The sequence below is a fragment of the Haliotis cracherodii genome, unplaced genomic scaffold (genome assembly GCF_022045235.1).
Source record: "Haliotis cracherodii isolate W230 unplaced genomic scaffold, xgHalCrac1.p SCAF_8, whole genome shotgun sequence".
Lineage (NCBI taxonomy): Eukaryota > Metazoa > Mollusca > Gastropoda > Lepetellida > Haliotidae > Haliotis > Haliotis cracherodii.
The window spans coordinates 2,569,534-2,589,203 of NW_027266341.1; the positions used below are offsets into that span (position 1 = coordinate 2,569,534).

Consider the following 19,670-nt stretch of genomic DNA (forward strand, 5'->3'; position numbering starts at 1 on the left):
ATTCACACAATGTCTGTGTAGTATTCACACAATGTCTGTGTAGAACTCACACGAAGTCTTTGTAGTACTCACACAATGTCTGTGTAGTACACACACAATATTTGTGTTATATTCACACAATGTCTGTGTTGTATTCACCCAATATCTGTGTTGTATTCACACGATGTCTGTGTTGTACTCACACAATATTTGTGTTATATTCACACAATGTCTGTGTTGTATTCACCCAATGTCTGTGTTGTATTCACACAATTTCTGTGTAGTACACACACAATTTCTGTGTTGTATTCATACGATATCTGTGTTGTACTCACACAATGCCTGTGTTATATTCACACAATGTCTGTGTTGTATTCACACATAACCTGTGTAGTATTCACACAATGCCTGTGTAGTACTCACACAATGTCTGTGTTGTATTCACACAATGTCTGTGTAGTATTCACACAATACCTGTGTAGTATTCACACAATACCTGTGTAGTATTCACACAATGCCTGTGTAGTACTCACACAATGTCTGTGTTGTATTCACACAATGTCTGTGTAGTATTCACACAATACCTGTGTAGTGCACACACAATGTTTGTGTTGTATTCACACAAAGCATGTGTAGTATTCACACAATGCCTGTGTTGTATTCACATAATGCGTGTGTAGTATTCACACAATGTCTGTGTTGTATTCACACAATGCCTGTGTAGTACTCACACAATGTATGTGTTGTATTCACACAATGCCTGTGTAGTATTCACACAATGTCTGTGTTGTATTCACACAATGCCTGTGTAGTACTCACACAATGTCTGTGTTGTATTCACACCATGCCTGTGTAGTACTCACAAAATGTCTGTGTTGTATTCACACAATGTCTGTGTAGTACTCACACAATGTCTGTGTAGAACTCACACAAAGTCTGTGTAGCATTCACACAATGTCTGTGTAGTACACACTCAATATTTGTGTTATATTCACACAATGCCTGTGTAGTATTCACACAATGCCTGTGTAGAACTCACACAATGTATGTGTTGTATTCACCCAATGTCTGTGTTGTATTCACACAATGTCTGTGTAGTACACACACAATTTCTGTGTTATATTCACACAATGTCTGTGTTGTATTCACACAATACCTGTGTAGTATTCACACAATGCCTGTGTAGTACTCACACAATGTCTGTGTTGTATTCACACAGTGTCTGTGTAGTATTCACACAATACCTGTGTAGTACACACACAATGTTTGTGTTGTATTCACACAATGCATGTGTAGTATTCACACAATGCCTGTGCAGTATTCACACAATATCTGTGTTGTATTCACACAATGCGTGTGTAGTATTCACACAATGTCTGTGTTGTATTCACACAATGCCTGTGTAGTACTCACACAATGTCTGTGTTGTATTCACACAATGCCTGTGTAGTATTCACACAATGCCTGTGTAGTATTTACACAATGCCTGTGTAGTACTCACACAATGTCTGTGTTGTATTCACACAATACCTGTGTAGTATTCACACAATGCCTGTGTAGTACTCATACAATGCCTGTGAAATATTCACACAATGTCTGTGTTGTATTCACACAATGTCTGTGTAGTATTCACATAATACCTGTGTAGTATTCACACAATGCCTGTGTAGTACTCACACAATGTCTGTGTTGTATTCACACAATGTCTGTGTAGTATTCACACAATGCCTGTGTGGTATTCACACAATGTCTGTGTAGTACTCACACAATATCTGTGTTGTATTCACACAATGTCTGTGTAGTACTCACACAATGTCTGTGTTGTATTCACACAATGTCTGTGTTGACAGACAGACATTCTTTATTTCCTCCAATAATTGAAGAGTATACACTCATTGTTTATTCGGTTTAATACCACTAAGGCTGTGACATTGTGATTAATACGAAACTGAACCTGAAACTGAAACTACAGATCTTTCTATATGTTAATGACTATAAATGTAATTAAATAAACGGTATATGTCTATACATGTTTATATGTGAGCCTGCATCAATTGTGTTGGCATCCTTTGCAATGGCATATATGGTTTCGCCATGGCATTTCAACATGTCGACAATATCTGACATAAAGCGAGAAGAATTGCAACTTTTGACAGACAGTGTGGTTGTGTAATCAGGATTCCCAACATTCCGTAGCGATGAAAGTAGTCCGTTTTGGTGGGCGTGGTTTAATATTTTTACATTCATGGGGGAATGAAAGCAATATCGCGTGACCAATTAAGCTACTCAGAAAACACGTATTACAAAGAACACAACGAACATTTAATTATAATACATCATGTGTATAAAGAAATATAAATGCATCGAATCAAACGACTCTCATAGCCAAAGTCATTTGGGCTAATCTCCTCATCACATGATCCTCATCTAACGCCTTCACATCGTGTTATAATGCATATGTCCAAAGTGAAATAGGGATGATATTAACATTGATAAAAGTAAACGTATTCTGGTCGGCTCGGATTCAGTATACTGTAGCGTATTCATGTTTAACTGCGACATGGTATCTCAGTGAGCTAGCACTATAATTAGTCCGGACTAGTACAAGCAGTCCACACACGTTGATGAACGTTGCTATATAAATGCAATAATCTTGCACGCGACGTTAAACCCAATTTCATCTCACCTTAAGAACAAATCAATATATATTACAAAACAAAAAAAATGGTGTAGTTTGGGTCGGACAAATCCCAATGTAAAACGAGTCTGTCAAGCCGAAATACAAACATGGAATCATATGCTAATATTACAAAGACATAAGCTGACATGACGACATGAAGACACATGAATGTCTCGTGTACATGTCAATAATCCATGTATGTGAGGTTATATCGTTCACACACTGTATGTCAATCGATTGGAAGAAATGCTGGAGCTGTTTCAATCGTTTCTCTCAGCTTGGATAAATTCCTTGTCGGCAATATCAAACGTCACCTTAAAGTGTGAGTGAGTGAGTTAACTTATTAGGCCGCATCAGCAGAGTTATGCAATCTTGCCCAATTCACAAAATTCACCAGCCATGTCACGTGATATGCTGTCAAGTGTTTCATACGTCCGTGGTTCTGTTGGCTCGTATATATCTCGACCTGTCGTTCAGCCACTGGGAGGCTCACGTCCAAAACATAAAAACTAGATGCAGTAAAGACCTTAACACACCAAGATGTCTCACCGGCTCTAACTGGGGAGCCTCCAAAGATACCCTCCTCTCACTCTATACAGCACTAATTAGATCGAAACTAGACTACGGCTGCGCCATATACAATACCCTAAACAACTCTCTATCTAGAAAACTTGACTCAATACAATACCAAGCCCTTAAACTAATTACACGCACCCAACATGACACCTCCTACACCTCACTTCAGGCACTTACAGGGGAAATGCCACTAAATCTACGCAGGGACCATCTAAGTCTTAATTTCTGGGCCGCGTCCCAAACAAACCCTCTCATCCAAAACTTAATTAACCAAAACATTAGCCCAAGAAACCAAGCTCGAGCTCGCAAACACCCCTTACTCACCCCAATATCCCAAAGAATAACTAACTACCTAAATGAACACCAAACTCAAAATCTTAAACAAAACTGCAAAAAATCAAATATCTTCACCCCTAAACTCAAAATACCCAAAATAGACACAACACTAGCAAACCAAATAAATAAACAAACCGACCCAAACATAGCTAAAACCACTACACTTTCATACATACACGAAAATTGGCCAAATTGGTGTCACATATACACTGACGGATCTTCAGACCCGATCTCCAACCACACAGGCTTCGGAGTCCATACCACACAACCAGTTATATCCACACAATCTTACCGACTCCCTAACAACCAATCAATATTCACGGCCGAACTTATGGGCATGGCCTCAGCCCTGCATAACCAACAATCTAAAAACAACAATAAAATCCTAATTCTCACCGACTCCCTTAGTGGACTACAAGCCCTCCAAAACAAAAATACCAAAAAGCGACCTAAATTAATAAACCAAATACTTAAAAGCTCCAACGACCTAACAAAAGCAAGCAAACAAATAACCTTCTTGTGGATCCCCGCCCACGTAGGAATTTACGGCAACGAAAGCGCCGATAAAGCAGCTAAATTATCTCTCAAAATACCAGTAATAAGCCTAAACCTACCCATCTCAAAATCAGAAATTAAAAGTGTAAACAAACCAAAAATAACCAAATAATGGCATCATCAATATCAAAACTCAAATAGCCAAGTATAAAAAGTGCTCAGAAAACCACTAGCAAAACCTAAAATCCTACACCCCTCAAAAACAATTGACAGATTAATTACAAAACTCCAAACAGGACACACTAACCTAAATAACAAACTAAAAAAACTTAAAAGGCACACCACAGGCAACTGCCCCCACTGCAAACAACCCGAAACCACAGAACACGCACTCATCCACTGCACCCACTACCAAACACACAGAACCACACTACAAACCACCCTCAATCTAAATAAGGTTCCTACTCTAGATGAAATACTAAACCCTCAAAATAAACTAGAAAACTTCAAGGCCCTAGGCGTATTCATAATCAAAACAGACCTAATTAAGCGCATCTAAAAACTAATTAATCGACCAATCCAAAATCCAACAAACATACAAACACCCACCTCACCCTTAGTTCCCTCCTCCACCCACCGGGGCATTTATTCCAAATTTAAAAATTCCAAAAATTCAATATAAGTTACCCCTAAAAGCCCCCTCTTGGGTTACACACACAACTTTCACCCTTTTCGGAATACACTAAATGGTCTGGCCAGGCCCGTGTGCGAAATACGCTACAGTCGAAAAGCGCACGTTAAATCTTCTATATCAGTCAGTTCAGCCACTTCGCCAGATGCCCCGCCCTCCAGATCTGTCTTCTCTGTGTTAAGTGTGCAATATGTCTCTCCTGGTCCCTGGATTTCACGTGACATGACGCTGAGGCCATCGTATGTTCGGTCTTCATGTTGAGTTTTGTCGTTGTCTCGTGATTTCTTTGTTTGAACCTTTGACAGATGACTTGTGTTATAGTAATCATGGGAGTCCTGCAGTTATGGTCTGAAAATAGGGATATATGAAACATCAGGAATAAAATCTTTACGTTAATTCATGGCTCTAAAAACCAATCCATATGATTAGTAGCAAATAGTTTTATTACATTACTTGCTATGTTTTTTTAAAAACGTGGACTGGAAGTGTAATCAATTGTTCAATTTGATTGGGCCAGAGATTAAGTACCTTTGTCTCCTTCTCCAGCAAACAACACCAACTGCAGCCCCTGCAACTACCAAGATAACAATTGCTGTCACTGCATGTATAAGTATTTCCTCACCCCCGACTGGGTTGTTTAGCTGAGGTGAAGATGCTGGAAAAAAAGTTATACTTGTTATGTGGTGATGACAAATTGGTCAATGGAAACTAATATACTGTGTTATCACACGTTTGAATATGATCACTTTTGCAGATACTATTTTTTCTTTTGATTGAAGATCAATCATATCTGTCACAACACTTATATTCTTAATGCCTGTCTTATATTCAACCTCTTTGTGAACGGTTGCAGCAGGTAATCCCTTCTTGAAGACACCTTCCGAACCTTCTGACGCATTTCAATCATCACATTTAGAAGATCAATTAAGTTTGTATTCAGCGTCGATGTTTTGAACGTGGATTGGTGAAAAGTATTTGTGATGAGCCAAATAGTTTCAGCGGGTTGAAAGAGCGAATTCACTATTAAAAATCATGTACCTAAACCATAATTGTCACCATTATACTTACACCACTCCACTGAGACACAATACAACAACGTAGGCAGATATCCTGAAAGCTTAATTCAAACTGACATCCCTAGCGAAAATGACGCGACCTTTGTAATGAATGTATGACGCCATAAAGGTCTACAGATGGAAAACCTAGCATTTTGACAAGGTGGACATGACGTGAAAGTACGTGAAAGAGTATTGCCAAAAGCCATGCCATGTTCATGTTACTTAATTTTGCAATACACTCTCAATATTGAGATATATTGAACCACTTGCTGTAAATAATGTGTGAACTCGACTATTTAGCAACGTTGATGGAAGTTAAATCAGTATTTGAAGTCATGAAACGGACGGGTTTGCGTAAGAGGTGAATCTAGATAAATATCCATTATTATCAGTATTCTGATCAACATAGAAAACACTGACTGTCCAGTCAGAATACGGCATTATAAAATGTCAAGGTAGAATATTGTGGAAACCCTTTTACTTGTCGTTTTATTGCAATTTAGAGGTCCCGTGCAAAATAAATTTGAACTAGTAACATATAGGTTCCCTTCTTTTTTACACCACGATTTACGTGTATCACATCCACTGTACCTCCATACCAGTTGGCACGCCGGCACGGTGACGTTACATCACGACATGCACGGTGTTCACCGTGGGTCGTTTTAGCTTCAGAATTTACTCATTGCCAGTAAATCTAAAGAAATATGTTCTGTTCCAAAATTTGCAAAGCGTTTTGAACAGCATGATTGAGAGACTAAGGATCACTGTCATACAGACTCCAACTTTCATTTCGTTCATAGTACATGAACGTTACAGTTGATTGACAGAATAAAACTTGACTCATGTTTTCAACAATCTAGGTTTACGTATAATATGTATATAAATACATTTCACATGTACCGTGAAGTGATTGCTAAACTGCTTACTTTATAACGTTCTATAATGCATTATTTCAGCAATGAACACAATCAATGGTTGTTATTGTAATTGCCAGATTTACCAATACATCATGAAGCTAAGATATACTCATCCTAATCTGTAGATACCTAATACGTGTGTTTATGAACCTGACAGTTGGTACCTGCAATCTGTGATGCTGACCTTTACGCCGAGGTCGCATGTATCCTTCAACACAGCCAGAGAAACACTCACCTGAACATTTGTTACACATCTTCGATGCTTGAGAATATGTATGGTCATCATGGCTATCCAAAAATATGTCCTTATTAAAGCAATGGTGTTTGTACCTGTACAGTCCGCTCCTGTCCACCCTGTCTCACACCGGGTGTCACAGCGCCCTGTGGAGTTACAGGAAGAGTTTCCCACACAGTGTCTGGAGGCACAGGTCTTGATACAATCAGGCCCGTAGTGCTGGCTGTCACAGGCTAATAACATAAAAACAAATCACCTGTTCACCAATCAGGAGATAAATACTTCATTATGTTAGATTTTTGTGATGTGATGTGACTATTCCAAGTGTGTCTTTACTATCTGAAATATGCTCCCAGTTTGTTATATACCTGTAGATTCAGGTTGTGTCCATCCTGCCTAACATCCACTGTCACAGTGCCCTGTTGTGTTACAGGATGGGTCCCCATACAATGTCTGGAGATACAGGTCTTTATACAGTTATCTCCGTAATGTTGACTGTGTACTATCGATATGCACTGCATTTATCACTACAGACCGACTCCTCTTGGAATTGGCTTACAGAATCATACCTGTACAGTCGTCCAGTGTCCACCCTGTCTGACATCCCCTGTGACAATGCCCAGTTGTGTTACAGGAAGAGTGTCCCACACAGTGTCTGGAGGCACATGTCTTGTCACAGCTTGGCCCATAACGATGAGGTTCACAAGCTGCAACATGAACAAACATGTATACAATCATTATTTTGAATTGACAGCTTTAATTTTTTATATCAAAATTAAATAATGCACTGATTGACAGTTTCTCTCAGTACATACATGTAGCAAGCTGCAATTCTGTCCATAGGTCCCAGAGTAACAGTCTGTAAAAGTATAGTGATATCGTCATATGTGCAAAGTTGGATCTTGATTGACCTGAGATGTACATCCCGAGGGTGACGTGAGTGCATATGTACACAAACTACACGTTCAGCTTTCTGTACACAGTAATCTACGTGACAATGCAGCGTTCAAACAGTATGTGTATCTGTCTATTTATACAGAAGAATGATGATGGTGTTCCCTTCAAACATCACAGTGATACTTGTCAAATGAAAACAATTCCATCTTTGGATATTCTGTTTCATGAGTGTTGCATGAGTATTTCATGTCATGTCATTTCACTTCACTTCACTTCACTTCACTTCACTTCACTTCACTTCACTTCACTTCACGTCACGTCACGTCACGTCACGTGATGTCATGTCATGTCATGTCATGTCATGTCGTGTCATTTCATTTCATTTCAATTCATGTCATGTCATTTCATTTCAATTCATTTCATGATAGACTGCAAATAAAGCAAAAATACCATTACTCTAGATTGTAAATAAAAATAAACTATACTCAAAAACATTTCTTTGCAAAAGAACATTGATTTTAGGACACATTAGGAAATTTATGGTAATTACAAAATGTTATTTACCAGAAGCAATGTAATCAATTCAAATACATAATTTCACAATTATACATCCAAAACTAAAGATATTAGTAAAAATGCTGTTGTATTTACCTAGTTGTTGACCACTTTTATCAACTCATGTGGCTACCTAGCCAGCTGCCATGTGGTTCTGTGCATGCCTTACATGCCTTGATTACATGCATCTATAAATAGACTAATGCACAGCGCACCCTATTGGGCTTAAGAAAATGAAAATAGTCTACCTTGATACCCAACTGAAGCATCATAAAATGAAGACATCTTTTAAGTGTATGACCATTAAAGATGGTGTACCTTGTTTACAGTCCACCCCTATCCACCCAGGAAGACATCCAGTGTCACATGACCCTGTATGCCGGTCACATGACGACGGAGCAGCAGCACATTTTCCACATGTCTCGTTACAGTTGACGCCATAACGGTCCTTATCACACGCTAGAAATGAAAGGCATCGTACATTGTCAGCGTGTGTTGAGAGAATGCTCAGAATCATTCGGAACATGAGGTAAATGGTTATCATTATACATTTATTATTAAGACATAGGTATTTTTCTCATACAAGAAATATATTCATATTACAGCAATAATTTTGTTAGTTCCTTACCAGTTGAACAGTTTTTTCCTTGCCACGCTGGTCTACAGTCACCAGCACAGATCCCACTGAATCTGTCACAGGACCCGTCAGAACAATGGCAGAAATGGTTGCAAAGTTCGCCAAAGGTTCCGTGACTGCAAACTAAAAACAGCATTGGCGTTGTTCGTGTCTCTGCTTTAAACAGTTGGTCGTTAAGAAACAAGAACGCATGTTGACGTTGATCGAAGTGTCAGACGTTGTTATAAACGCAAAACGTTCTGAAAGTCATAGATGTTAATCAGGCGATCAGAGGATGAATTATGCACAGTGAGCTGTGGAATATTGATCCAACTGACCTGGCATCAGGGCATCAAGAGTTTGAATACTAGTAATTCAAAGATCTTATACGTGTTACAAGTATTAGTCTATTTATGTAACATGGGTTCTTGCTACAAAGGAACAATGTCTATAGCAACACATCACAGATGGGCAAACGAAACTCAAAATATCCTGTTGCATAACACTGCCTCCTGATTAAACAGTCATGGTGGAATGGCATATCTGATTCAAAGATAGATCAATAAAAAAAAAAAAATGTTTATCAATACCAAAGATTTCCACCTCACACAGATTTAGTGTCTCTGTGCTGTGTGAAATGGTGAAGTATCTCCCTGTGCCGTCACACGTCACGTCGTACACGCTGTTGACTGTTTCAGCTGTGTCATTGGGGAAGATGTAGCAGGTGACGCCGGGTATGGAGCTGCTGGAGTTACTCAGGGAGAGGACAGCGGTTTGGAGTCTGTCAATATCTGAAATGGTGATCATTATAAGGCGACAAAAAATCATAAAACATATCTGATAAAAGTCGTTTGTGCGATTCCGACTATATCATAAGCATGTATGTAAGACATAGTTGTCCCCTTTTAAGAAATTATGGTCTCAAATTATATATCCTGTGTATGATATGTTAGTAAAAACTATGTGCCTTTCATATCTCATCAAAACTAGCAAGATTTTTGAGAATTGAATGATTTGAGTGATGGAGCATTCACATCAACAAACACACACCAAGCATTTGTGAAAACTGTGATAGCATATTGTTGATACCATGTCTTGCATCTAGTTTACGTAGAACTCAGGAACGCAATAGCTTTGTGCGTAAATATAAATGGTCAATGCAAGAGAATAACCAGTTTAGATTACTGCTTAACAGATTCAATTTGGCGGAAAGGGCAAAATAGCTGTATAAATAATGATTATATCAATGGAGCGCTGAAAATACCTGGTGACACTAAATGTTCAAAATACATCGTACTCTGGTTCTTCCATTCCACAGAGGAGATTCTGAATCATCAATAAGAATATAGTAATTCTTTGAGGCAAATATTGAGGGAGACAGCTATTGTCTGACAAATGTAAATTCAAAGGGGAACTGGAACTGCACCTGTAAATTTCGAGGTATTGTGTTCTTATTCCGTTTGACTTTAGTTATGATTAATGACAATATGACAAGCGAGGGGACACAATATCCATGTAGGTGCTAATATTCAAATATACGCCCACTAACTAGGTTCCTATCAGAGTCTTCAGGATGATGCAGAGTAATTCCCTGAAATGGAATAGTTCGTTCACCTGTTTTATGTAAGGTACTAACATATTAAAGGAATAACAAGCTGGTCGAATATTTCAGGTTATCCTGTTCCATAGGTAATCCAGACATAATAATAAGCCGGAGCCCGAAGTACAATGCATAAAGATGCCCTAAAAAGGTAAAATGACATGTGATTTTATTATTCCTCAAAATGAGATTGACCAATCAGAGAGCAAAACTAATGACCGGGCATATGAGCCCGTATACCGTCAGTAAAATGACAAGATGGATGTTATTGGCCTAATATGAGACCGTATACCGTCAGTTACAGCCATCTTGGATTTTCCAACACCCACTTCACATATTTCACATGAACATTCTGGTACAGAAATTCTTTATTACAGACTTTTTGGTATTTTAATATAATGAATTTTGATGTGGAAGGACATTAATATTTTTTATCACCTTCTTGACTTTATTGATAAAGATTAGAGTTAAAATTACCAACAAGGTTGTGTATATGTGTGTGTGTGTGTGTGTGTGTGTGTGTGTGCGCGTGTGTGCGTGCGTGTGTATATATTTTTCTGCTAACCTAATATGACACCGTATACGCCAACTTAAGACACCATAACTGATAATATGTAGTAATTGTTGAAAATGATATTGACAAAAATACCAAAAACGAAGTAGTCGATTTATCATGCCATACATATGAAGATGATCGAAATATTACATGTAAAAAAGGTAAATTATTCATTTGCAAACCAAACAACCACTCATCCAATTACCACATATGAAATCTACATTTGCTAAGATATCCTGATGCAAGTGTTATGAAATAGAGTATCTTCATTGTATCTTGCATATATGGGTCTGGAGTTCTGTTCTGTAAATATGTTTACCTAATTATACATGTCAGTAAATGAAACCTCTCTACAGTCCAAATATATCACATACATACATCCTGCCCGGTGGTTATTTTTGATCAGCATGAACTAAAATGTTTTGTGACGCTTCCACCAATATCCCAAGAAATCAAATAACATTGTCCGAACTGATACATACAATACAATCGGTTGTATATCCTGACGTCGTGTATCCTGTACTGCTGTCCCAGGTCCACGGTCCACACACTCGGAGTCCGTTTAGCGTGGAAGCAGGAGTTGTGGGAATAATCCTGGTCCTGGTTCCCATCTACAGCCTTGTCTGCAGTCCACGGGGGAAAATAGAGTCCAGAAGGAGATGTCGCTGATTTTCCTTTCGCAATGTTTTCTGTTTAGATATATATTTTCAAAGACATGTCACACAAAGACTTGACCTGACCAGAATGGTTTATATTGTTCAGTAGGAGATGAATCTTTCTGGTGAGGCCCATGTTATGCATAATAAAGACAATGTTTATTCGGTTTGCCTGAGCAGGTGTCTTGTTTTAATAATTTTGGACATAAAACTATGAATAAAATTGATCTTCATAGAAACGAATGTGACATTTCCCCCATTTTGTGCGACAAGCAGGATTTACGTATGCAAAGTTTCAACATTTAAATGTTTAAACGACCTAATATGAGGGAAATCACATGCTGAAACTTCGATGGAATTTGATCTTGATAGATCCTGTAGGACAGTGGTAAAACCTACTGTTAAAGAGAAGTGGAATAACATGACTGTTTGAATATATTCACACTATATCACATTTTTGTTTTCTGCATTCAATTTCAAGCTTTCTGGAATATGGTATTCTGGGATGACCCTCGCAACGTTATTGGATGGATTATAAAGATCCATATCTAAAGGTAACTTACTAAATGGTTCCATAATGGGTAAGTGTGTCACAGTTAGTGAGTGAGTATGGTTTTACACCGATTATAGCAATGTTCAAGCAATATCACGGCGGGGGACACCAGAAATGGTCTTCACACATTGTACCCAATGCGGGATTCGACCCCGGGGCTTCGACGCGACGAGCGAACGCTTTAACCACAAGGCCACTCCGCCTCCCGGATGTGTCACAATCTGATTGGATGAAACAATAGTATTCAAAGCCTGGGAATCTTCTCGACTTTTCACTGCGTGCGAAATTTTAAATTGCGTTTGGCATTGCGACATAAATGTCGCATCAATCATAGAATTTCTTTGATTAAAAATTATCAAACAAACGTCTTGGAGTGTGTATACAGCATTTGGTTAACCTTGATGCTTCAGTTGTCATTCATTGCATCATAACTTCATCATAACGTCATGGCATACTAGAGTGACGACATGAAAGTCTCACAGCTGTTGGAGTACCCGGCGAAAGAGAATACTATGGATATCAACGATAACTTTTATATTTACTGTGTTGATAAACATTATGTCCTCTCATATTTTAGGTGTTATTGAGGATTCAATGCACAGCAGTTGGAACATTTGAAACCTACTTCATTCAATAAATAGTCTCAGGGAGCCATTAAACTAACAAATGTAAATATATAACGTCAACTCAAGAGGCTAGCCTCGATCCTCCGCATGGCGCAAGAGGCAACACATCGGTGACAACTACACGAACGGATCACTGAAAAGTAGTGATGACACCAGGAGTTCAGGAAAAAGGGAAATCATGTCCTGCTCTACTGGTAGCACCTGCCACTCAAACAATTTGCATAAAATGTAAGTAAACTAACCAGAATCAAATATTTTCTAGCTCATCTGAATCAAAACTGATTATTTTCAATATCGGAAATGTCAGTAGCCATGTCTTTTGTTTATTGTGCATCACAGACAACGTTAATAATTCCACCTTATCGACTGAAAAGTAAATCTACCATATTAGTGTAATATGTCACCATAAGAGAACATGCAGTTATAAGTTACATGACGCAGAAATACCTATTGCGAAATTATGAAATGAAATACTCAGAAATCAATAATTTAGCCCATTTTGGAGATTTGGTTGAATCGGTCATATTTGAATATGTACTATATTTATATTCATACTAACCGAAGAAGGCTGTTATAATATTCGTGTACTTGACAGTGAGTGAGTGATAATGATGTTGCACTGCTTTAAGAAGTATTCATTCGTACCAATTAGGGGGGACCTCATAAATGGGTTTCAGGCATTGCACTAACCCGGGCGTTACGGGCCAACATTGTACCCACAACAGGCAACCCGACTGCCGTCAATATTCTTATGCCTAAACACAGCTTAAGTTATAAAGTTTGGGGATTATTGCACTTACATAGCAACGTGCTTGCACGTGCGTGTGTGTGTCTACTTGTACTAGTCCGGACAAATGCCGATTTTATAGTGCTAGCCCACTGAGATACCATGCCGTAGTTTAATATGAATACCCCATTCAGACACAGTATACTAACTCCGAGCCGACCTGTTCTTGGTTTAGCCCCTTAATGACCAGGGCGAGGCAGGGTAACAACAAGTGCCATCTTTTAACGGCTTTTTGGTATGACACGGCCGGGGATCGAACTCCGGATCCTTCCGCTCTCCAGACGGACGCTCTACCATTAGACCACGGCGGTAGTACAAATACAGCAGAATGTGTTGAAATAGTTATTGTAAGTATTTGGCTGATCATAAAGAAATATAAGGGCACTTTCTGTTGTTGTTTCCAAATCGATTTCATTTTATATTACACCTTTCTGGCAGGTAGCTCCATGTCCTCCCACCCAGCCAGCATCACAGGCACCTTCACAAACTCCGGTTGTCTGGTTACAGGAGTCTCCACAGTGACAGGAGTAGAAGCAGGAGTCTCCGAACTTTCCTGTTGGACAGGAACCTGTAAAACATACTCAGGGGTGAAATAATCTAATACTGACAGCAGCAGATGCATACATTTGCGATCAAATTCACAAATATCTTCCACTTCTTGGATAGAGAATTTAAAAGTATCTGCATTACAAGCTTGCACACACACACACGCACAGGCACGCAGGTGCGCACGCACACACACACAGACAGAGAATCACGCGCAGACACGCACACACACACACACAGAGACTCAAACACAGACGCGCACGCACGCACACACACAGAGACTCACACGCAGACACGCACCAAGCACGCACGCACGCACACACACATATACTCTTAAAAAAGGAAACGCAATCCTTTGTGTTAGGTAGGAAAATACATACGAGGAACCGTACAAGGTATATAGGCAAAATGTTGTGGAGAGAACACATGTTGATTGTAGTCATCTCAGTTATCGGTACATAGAAAAAGTGCAAGGTGAAGGCCAGCTACCATCAACAATGCTTATATTCCCCGTTGGAAGAGACGAATATTCGAATGAAATCTTGGGAAATGGTAGCCCACTCGGCCTGCAACGCAAAGGCTAACTGCTGCAAAGTCTGGGGTTGTGGCTGATGTCGGCGTAGCCGTCTATCCAATTCATCCAACAGGTGCTCTATCGGGTTCAAATATTGAGGGCCAGGGGAGAACATCAATGTTGTTGTTGTGTAGACATGCTCTTGTGATCATTGCAGTATGCGGTCGAGCGTTGTCCTGCTGGAATACAATTGCGACTCTGTTGTCTAACGTGCGCCACCACTGGGAATAGTGTCCGTGTCTGGTCAGGGACATCCTCAAGGTTTGACCAGCCAGTTACTTGTACATCAAATGCTCGTCATTACACCCAGGCTTATCTTCAGTAACATATGAGGAGGCCAGTGCCGCTCAAATATCCCCAGTGAAGTACGGAGCTCATTGACTACAGTTGTGATATGGATGATTGAACCGTTGCCCTCTTATACAGCAATGCCTAAGGTTTGAAACATCAAAAGGTTGCATCTTGGACTTGACAACTTAACCTTGACAACTTAAAACGGTATCACGGCGACACTGTTGTCTGACGCGTGCCACCACTGGGAATGGTGTCCGCCTCTTGCCAGGGACGTCCTCAAGGTTTGACCAATTACTTGTACATAAAATGGCCTTCATGAAAAAAAAAACAGTGCCGCACAAATAAGCCAAGTGAAGTACGTAGATCATAAACTACAGATGGATCCACTGTTCACAGACACTTAACATTGTCAGCAGAGTGGAAACAGAAGTCTTGGTGCATATTCTGGTTAGAGGTCCCATCTACAGCCTTGTCTGCAGACCAGGGAGATGACCACAGTCGAGGAGGGGATGAGGCGTGTCTTCCCTTTTGATATCAACACAACATTTCACTCAAGTAATGAACACAAGTGTTCAGAATAGACATTACACTGTACGAGGCATACATATTCCTTCAAAATCAAACCATACATTCAAACGCATCGATGCCTAAAATGGTATTTATATTACTTGTAACAGAAATAAGTTGTATGGATATGTTGACAGACAAGGGCGAATCTAGAATATGAACCCTCGACACACACCCAAACACCAACCCAACCAATCGCCCAAGCAAATACTCACTCGTGGGCAAATCCAGAAAACTTACGCTCGACACGACGATCGGGACAACACGTAGTACAGTAAGTTGCAGCCACCTTTGTTCGAATAACCTTTGAGTACATATATCCTGAATTGCATTATCAAATTTACTTTATACCTTTCAAATGGTTTTGTGAAAACATACACGCAGACTAAGCATTTAATTCATAGTTATCATGATAGTGTTTCGGGGTTTCGTCTGCAACACGTCGGTATTCTCAGGTGTCATCACACTGGTAAGCATCTTCTGCCTGCATCACTTCCGGTCTTCCTTTCCGCGAACACCTGGTGTCATCACTACTTGAAAGTGATTCATAAACACTTGCTCATGACATACTCGGTATTGCACAGTAGACTCTGCTATATGTACAGAATTTTATTGGATAAGGAAAGGGTTTGTTTCTTCGTTTACACATCAATCTGACAGCCTCAACCTGACACGCCCTTATATAAGTGAAATATTGTCACAGTGAAACTTACTCAATCTAACCGGCTCACACATTGTAGAGCCTCCGAGTCGGGCAGTCCTTACTTTACCTCTTACGCTGAGCCCCAGACAGCATAACAGCAAGTGTAATCTTTTAATGTCTTTGGTATGACACGGCTTGGGAATCGAACTATCGACCACTTCCCCTCTTCAGACACAGAGGCGGTTTGTTCAACAGTTGGTAGTAATCAAATTATATTACATGCATTTTGTCTTAGCCTTTGCTATCAGAAATCGCTTCTGATCCGCTGTACATCCCCATCTTCTACATATTTACTGCCCTTTAAGCAAGCCATTAACTGTAATACCGTCGTGCTCAGTGTTGTTTACAGTGATTATCTTGACTAAAACTCTCGTGCAACAATAATGCTAACTGAGGTATCGAGATTACAGTAATCGACCTAAAGATACAATGTATATCAAATAAGGAAGCATGATGTGTCACTCACCAATGATAACCTGTATCCAGCAAGCCGATGTGACCACGATGACAGTCAGTATCCACACACCCGCCATGTTTGACAACCAGGAAGTTGTTTCCGCTTGACTGTATAGCTGGGACATCTGACGTTGCCCGCCGTTAAAATAAACATGGACGACTATGAGCTGGGGGCTGCTTACATTCAATGTATATATCTGAAATGCATGTCTGTCTTTGTCCTTTATCATGCGTGCGAACATAGAGAAGGCTCAGAATTCATATTCAAGCAAACATTAAGTCTCTCTGTCAACTCGTTACGGAAAGGATATGTTTGGTGGTTTTAGGGTATACAGCTTAGATATGTCGGAACTTGAAGTGTGTTGTAATACATAACATGGACACGTTCATGGCCAAGTCACAGTTTCTGATGGGATGTTATTGTTGGGTGTCCGATACACGATCCCCGTTGTTCATAAAATGAGGAAATATCTGAAATGCTTGTATGTCTTTGTGCTTTATCATGCAAGTTAACATAGAAAAGGCTCAGAATTCATATTCAAACAAACATTAAGTTTCATTTCGTTCAACTCATCAAGAAAAGGATATGTCGATGCACGGATTTCAAAATATTTTATAAATTAAGTGCATTTCAATACATAGCATGAGCACATTTTATGATGGTATGTCTTTGTTGGATGTCCCATTTACGATCACCGCACTAAGTGAGGATAGTCTACCTTCCTCAATTTATGAAATAGACACGATCAATGTTTTACATAAGTTGCATGGATAAGACACACACACAAAGAAGTCATTTGTGAATGAAACATACACTCTTCCCCATTGTGTTATGGTACTTAGAACAAACCATAATAATATAAATAATGAGAGTTACACACACGACTTTTGTATGATAGTCGTCATTGGCTAGTGTAACCATCGAGGAAATGGAGGGTATTAAAGCTGATGTTGCATGCTTAATTTCTAAGACAGCTATACCACCGAAAAAGTGCGGATATCATATAACATCCATATACTTTATAACGTAATCGCACAAATCCAAACTGCAGTACACAAATTGGGGTAAGGCCTATCAGGAAAAACACACCGCTTCCTCCTGGTGTTAGGTAAACGTTATGATGTTATGATTATAAATGATAAAGGCATAGGCTATTGGAGTACGTTATCAGATTGAGGTACGTGTATGTTTAAAACTCACCTTGAAGGGATGTACACCACAGCATGATGTGATTTGAGAACTAGTATACTTCCCTGTCACAATAGCAATACTTAACAACACCTCTACTCAATGCTTGTAATTTACAAATTACTCGCTGTACATAGTTGTATGCCTTAGGCATGCCAAAAACCTATTTAAAGTGGGTTCGAATCTGAGTGTGGTTTTAGTTGTATCAGTACATACACCTCTTCGTGGGCTTCACAATGTGGTAAACGTCTGAGACTTGCACCCCGTCGAGCTTTCCTTCATACCAAGCCGTGATATTGCTGAAAGTCTGTACAATTTGGGTGTCACCAAACCCACTCACTTAATCAATGCAACTTACATACATTGTAGAGTGTGAATGTGTCTTCTTATTCCTTATTCAAATGTGTGGATAGTTATACACGTAATGTCAATGTTGTTTACAGGTGTGGTTTGTGTTTAACTGAATAGGAAACTAGTAAAGAACTTACATCACGTATGCGATTGTTTGTTCATGATTTACCTATGATATTGATAATCACTTTGCAACAATACAGTCCAATATTTTTTCGGGCGATCGCGCGTATGAACTATAATGCGCGTGATACGCGTTGTCCATCAGATTGAAAGCTGCAGGACATATTTGTGCCTCTCTCACTGGTGTCACACTGGCTATGTACAATGATGCATTCATGTACATAAACAGTGTTGGAATGTTTTACACATTAAGTACATAAGCAACTATATATGATTATTTTATAATGTGAAATTAATGTTTCTTCCTTACATTGGGTCAATACTGGATTCTGATTGGCCAATCAGATGTATAAAATCCAAATAACCACCTCTGATTGAAGCAGCTGATTTCACGACGGTATCACCAGGGACGATGTACAAACATTTTTCTCATTCATTGGTGACAGGCACTTTTAAATGACTAGATATATAGATAGATATATTGCAGATTTGGGGTAACTGTTAATTCAAAGTATATGTTATAATACGTTTTGTGCGGCCTCAGACGATTGGTATTCATCCCATCTTCTTCGATGGTGCTGTAGTATTCACACAATGTCTTTGTTGTATTCAACAATGTCTGTGTTGTATTCACACAATGCCTGTGTAGTATTCACACAATGCCTGTGTAGTACTCACACACTGTCTGTGTAGTACTCACACAATGTCTGTGTGGTATTCACACAATGTCTGTGTGGTATTCACACAATGCCTGTGTAGTATTCACACGATGTCTGTGTTGTATTCACACGATGTCAGTGTAGTACTCACACAATGTCTGTGTAGTACTCACACAATGCCTGTGTAGTATTCACACAATGTCTGTGTGGTATTCACACAATGTCTGTGTAGTGCTCACACAATGTCTGTGTAGTACTCACACAATTGCTGTGTTGTATTCACACAATGTCTGTGTTGACAGACACACATTCTTTATTTCCTCCAATAATTGAAGAGTACACGCTAATTGTTTATTCGGTTGAATACCACTTAGGTTGTGACATTGTGATTGCTA

The 19,670-nt window shown here is 39.3% G+C and overlaps 1 protein-coding gene across 3 annotated transcripts; it reads right to left on the minus strand.

Annotated features, from left to right (window-relative positions):
• Window positions 1-1,887: 1,887 nt before the first annotated feature.
• On the minus strand, window positions 1,888-17,183 carry LOC139450503 (multiple epidermal growth factor-like domains protein 10). Of its 3 annotated transcripts, none has more exons than XM_071232231.1 (10): window positions 16,964-17,183; window positions 14,241-14,381; window positions 11,674-11,880; window positions 9,626-9,826; window positions 9,048-9,179; window positions 8,738-8,878; window positions 7,537-7,674; window positions 7,063-7,200; window positions 5,286-5,325; window positions 1,888-5,105 (listed from the first exon to the last, which is right to left on the minus strand). In XM_071232231.1, the coding sequence occupies exons 1-10, from the start codon at window positions 17,181-17,183 to the stop codon at window positions 5,099-5,101; spliced, it is 1,365 nt and encodes a 454-aa protein (XP_071088332.1). In that variant the 3' UTR covers window positions 1,888-5,098. The 3 variants fall into 3 exon arrangements, with proteins under 3 accessions (XP_071088332.1, XP_071088331.1, XP_071088330.1); XM_071232230.1 differs by having other exon boundaries at window positions 5,286-5,331; XM_071232229.1 differs by having other exon boundaries at window positions 5,286-5,412.
• Between the last annotated feature and the right edge of the window lie 2,487 nt (window positions 17,184-19,670).

Excerpts from the sequence above, each read along its gene's own strand:
- LOC139450503 (XM_071232229.1), bottom strand. The coding sequence starts at position 17,183 with ATGATAAAGGACAAAGACAGACATGCATTTCAGATATATACATTGAAT. Across the intron at positions 9,827-11,673 it reads GATATACAACCGATTGTATT|ATATTGACAGACTCCAAACC; the intron begins GTATGTATCAGT and ends TCACCATTTCAG. Across the intron at positions 7,201-7,536 it reads GACACTGGACGACTGTACAG|CCTGTGACAGCCAGCACTAC; the intron begins GTATGATTCTGT and ends TTATGTTATTAG.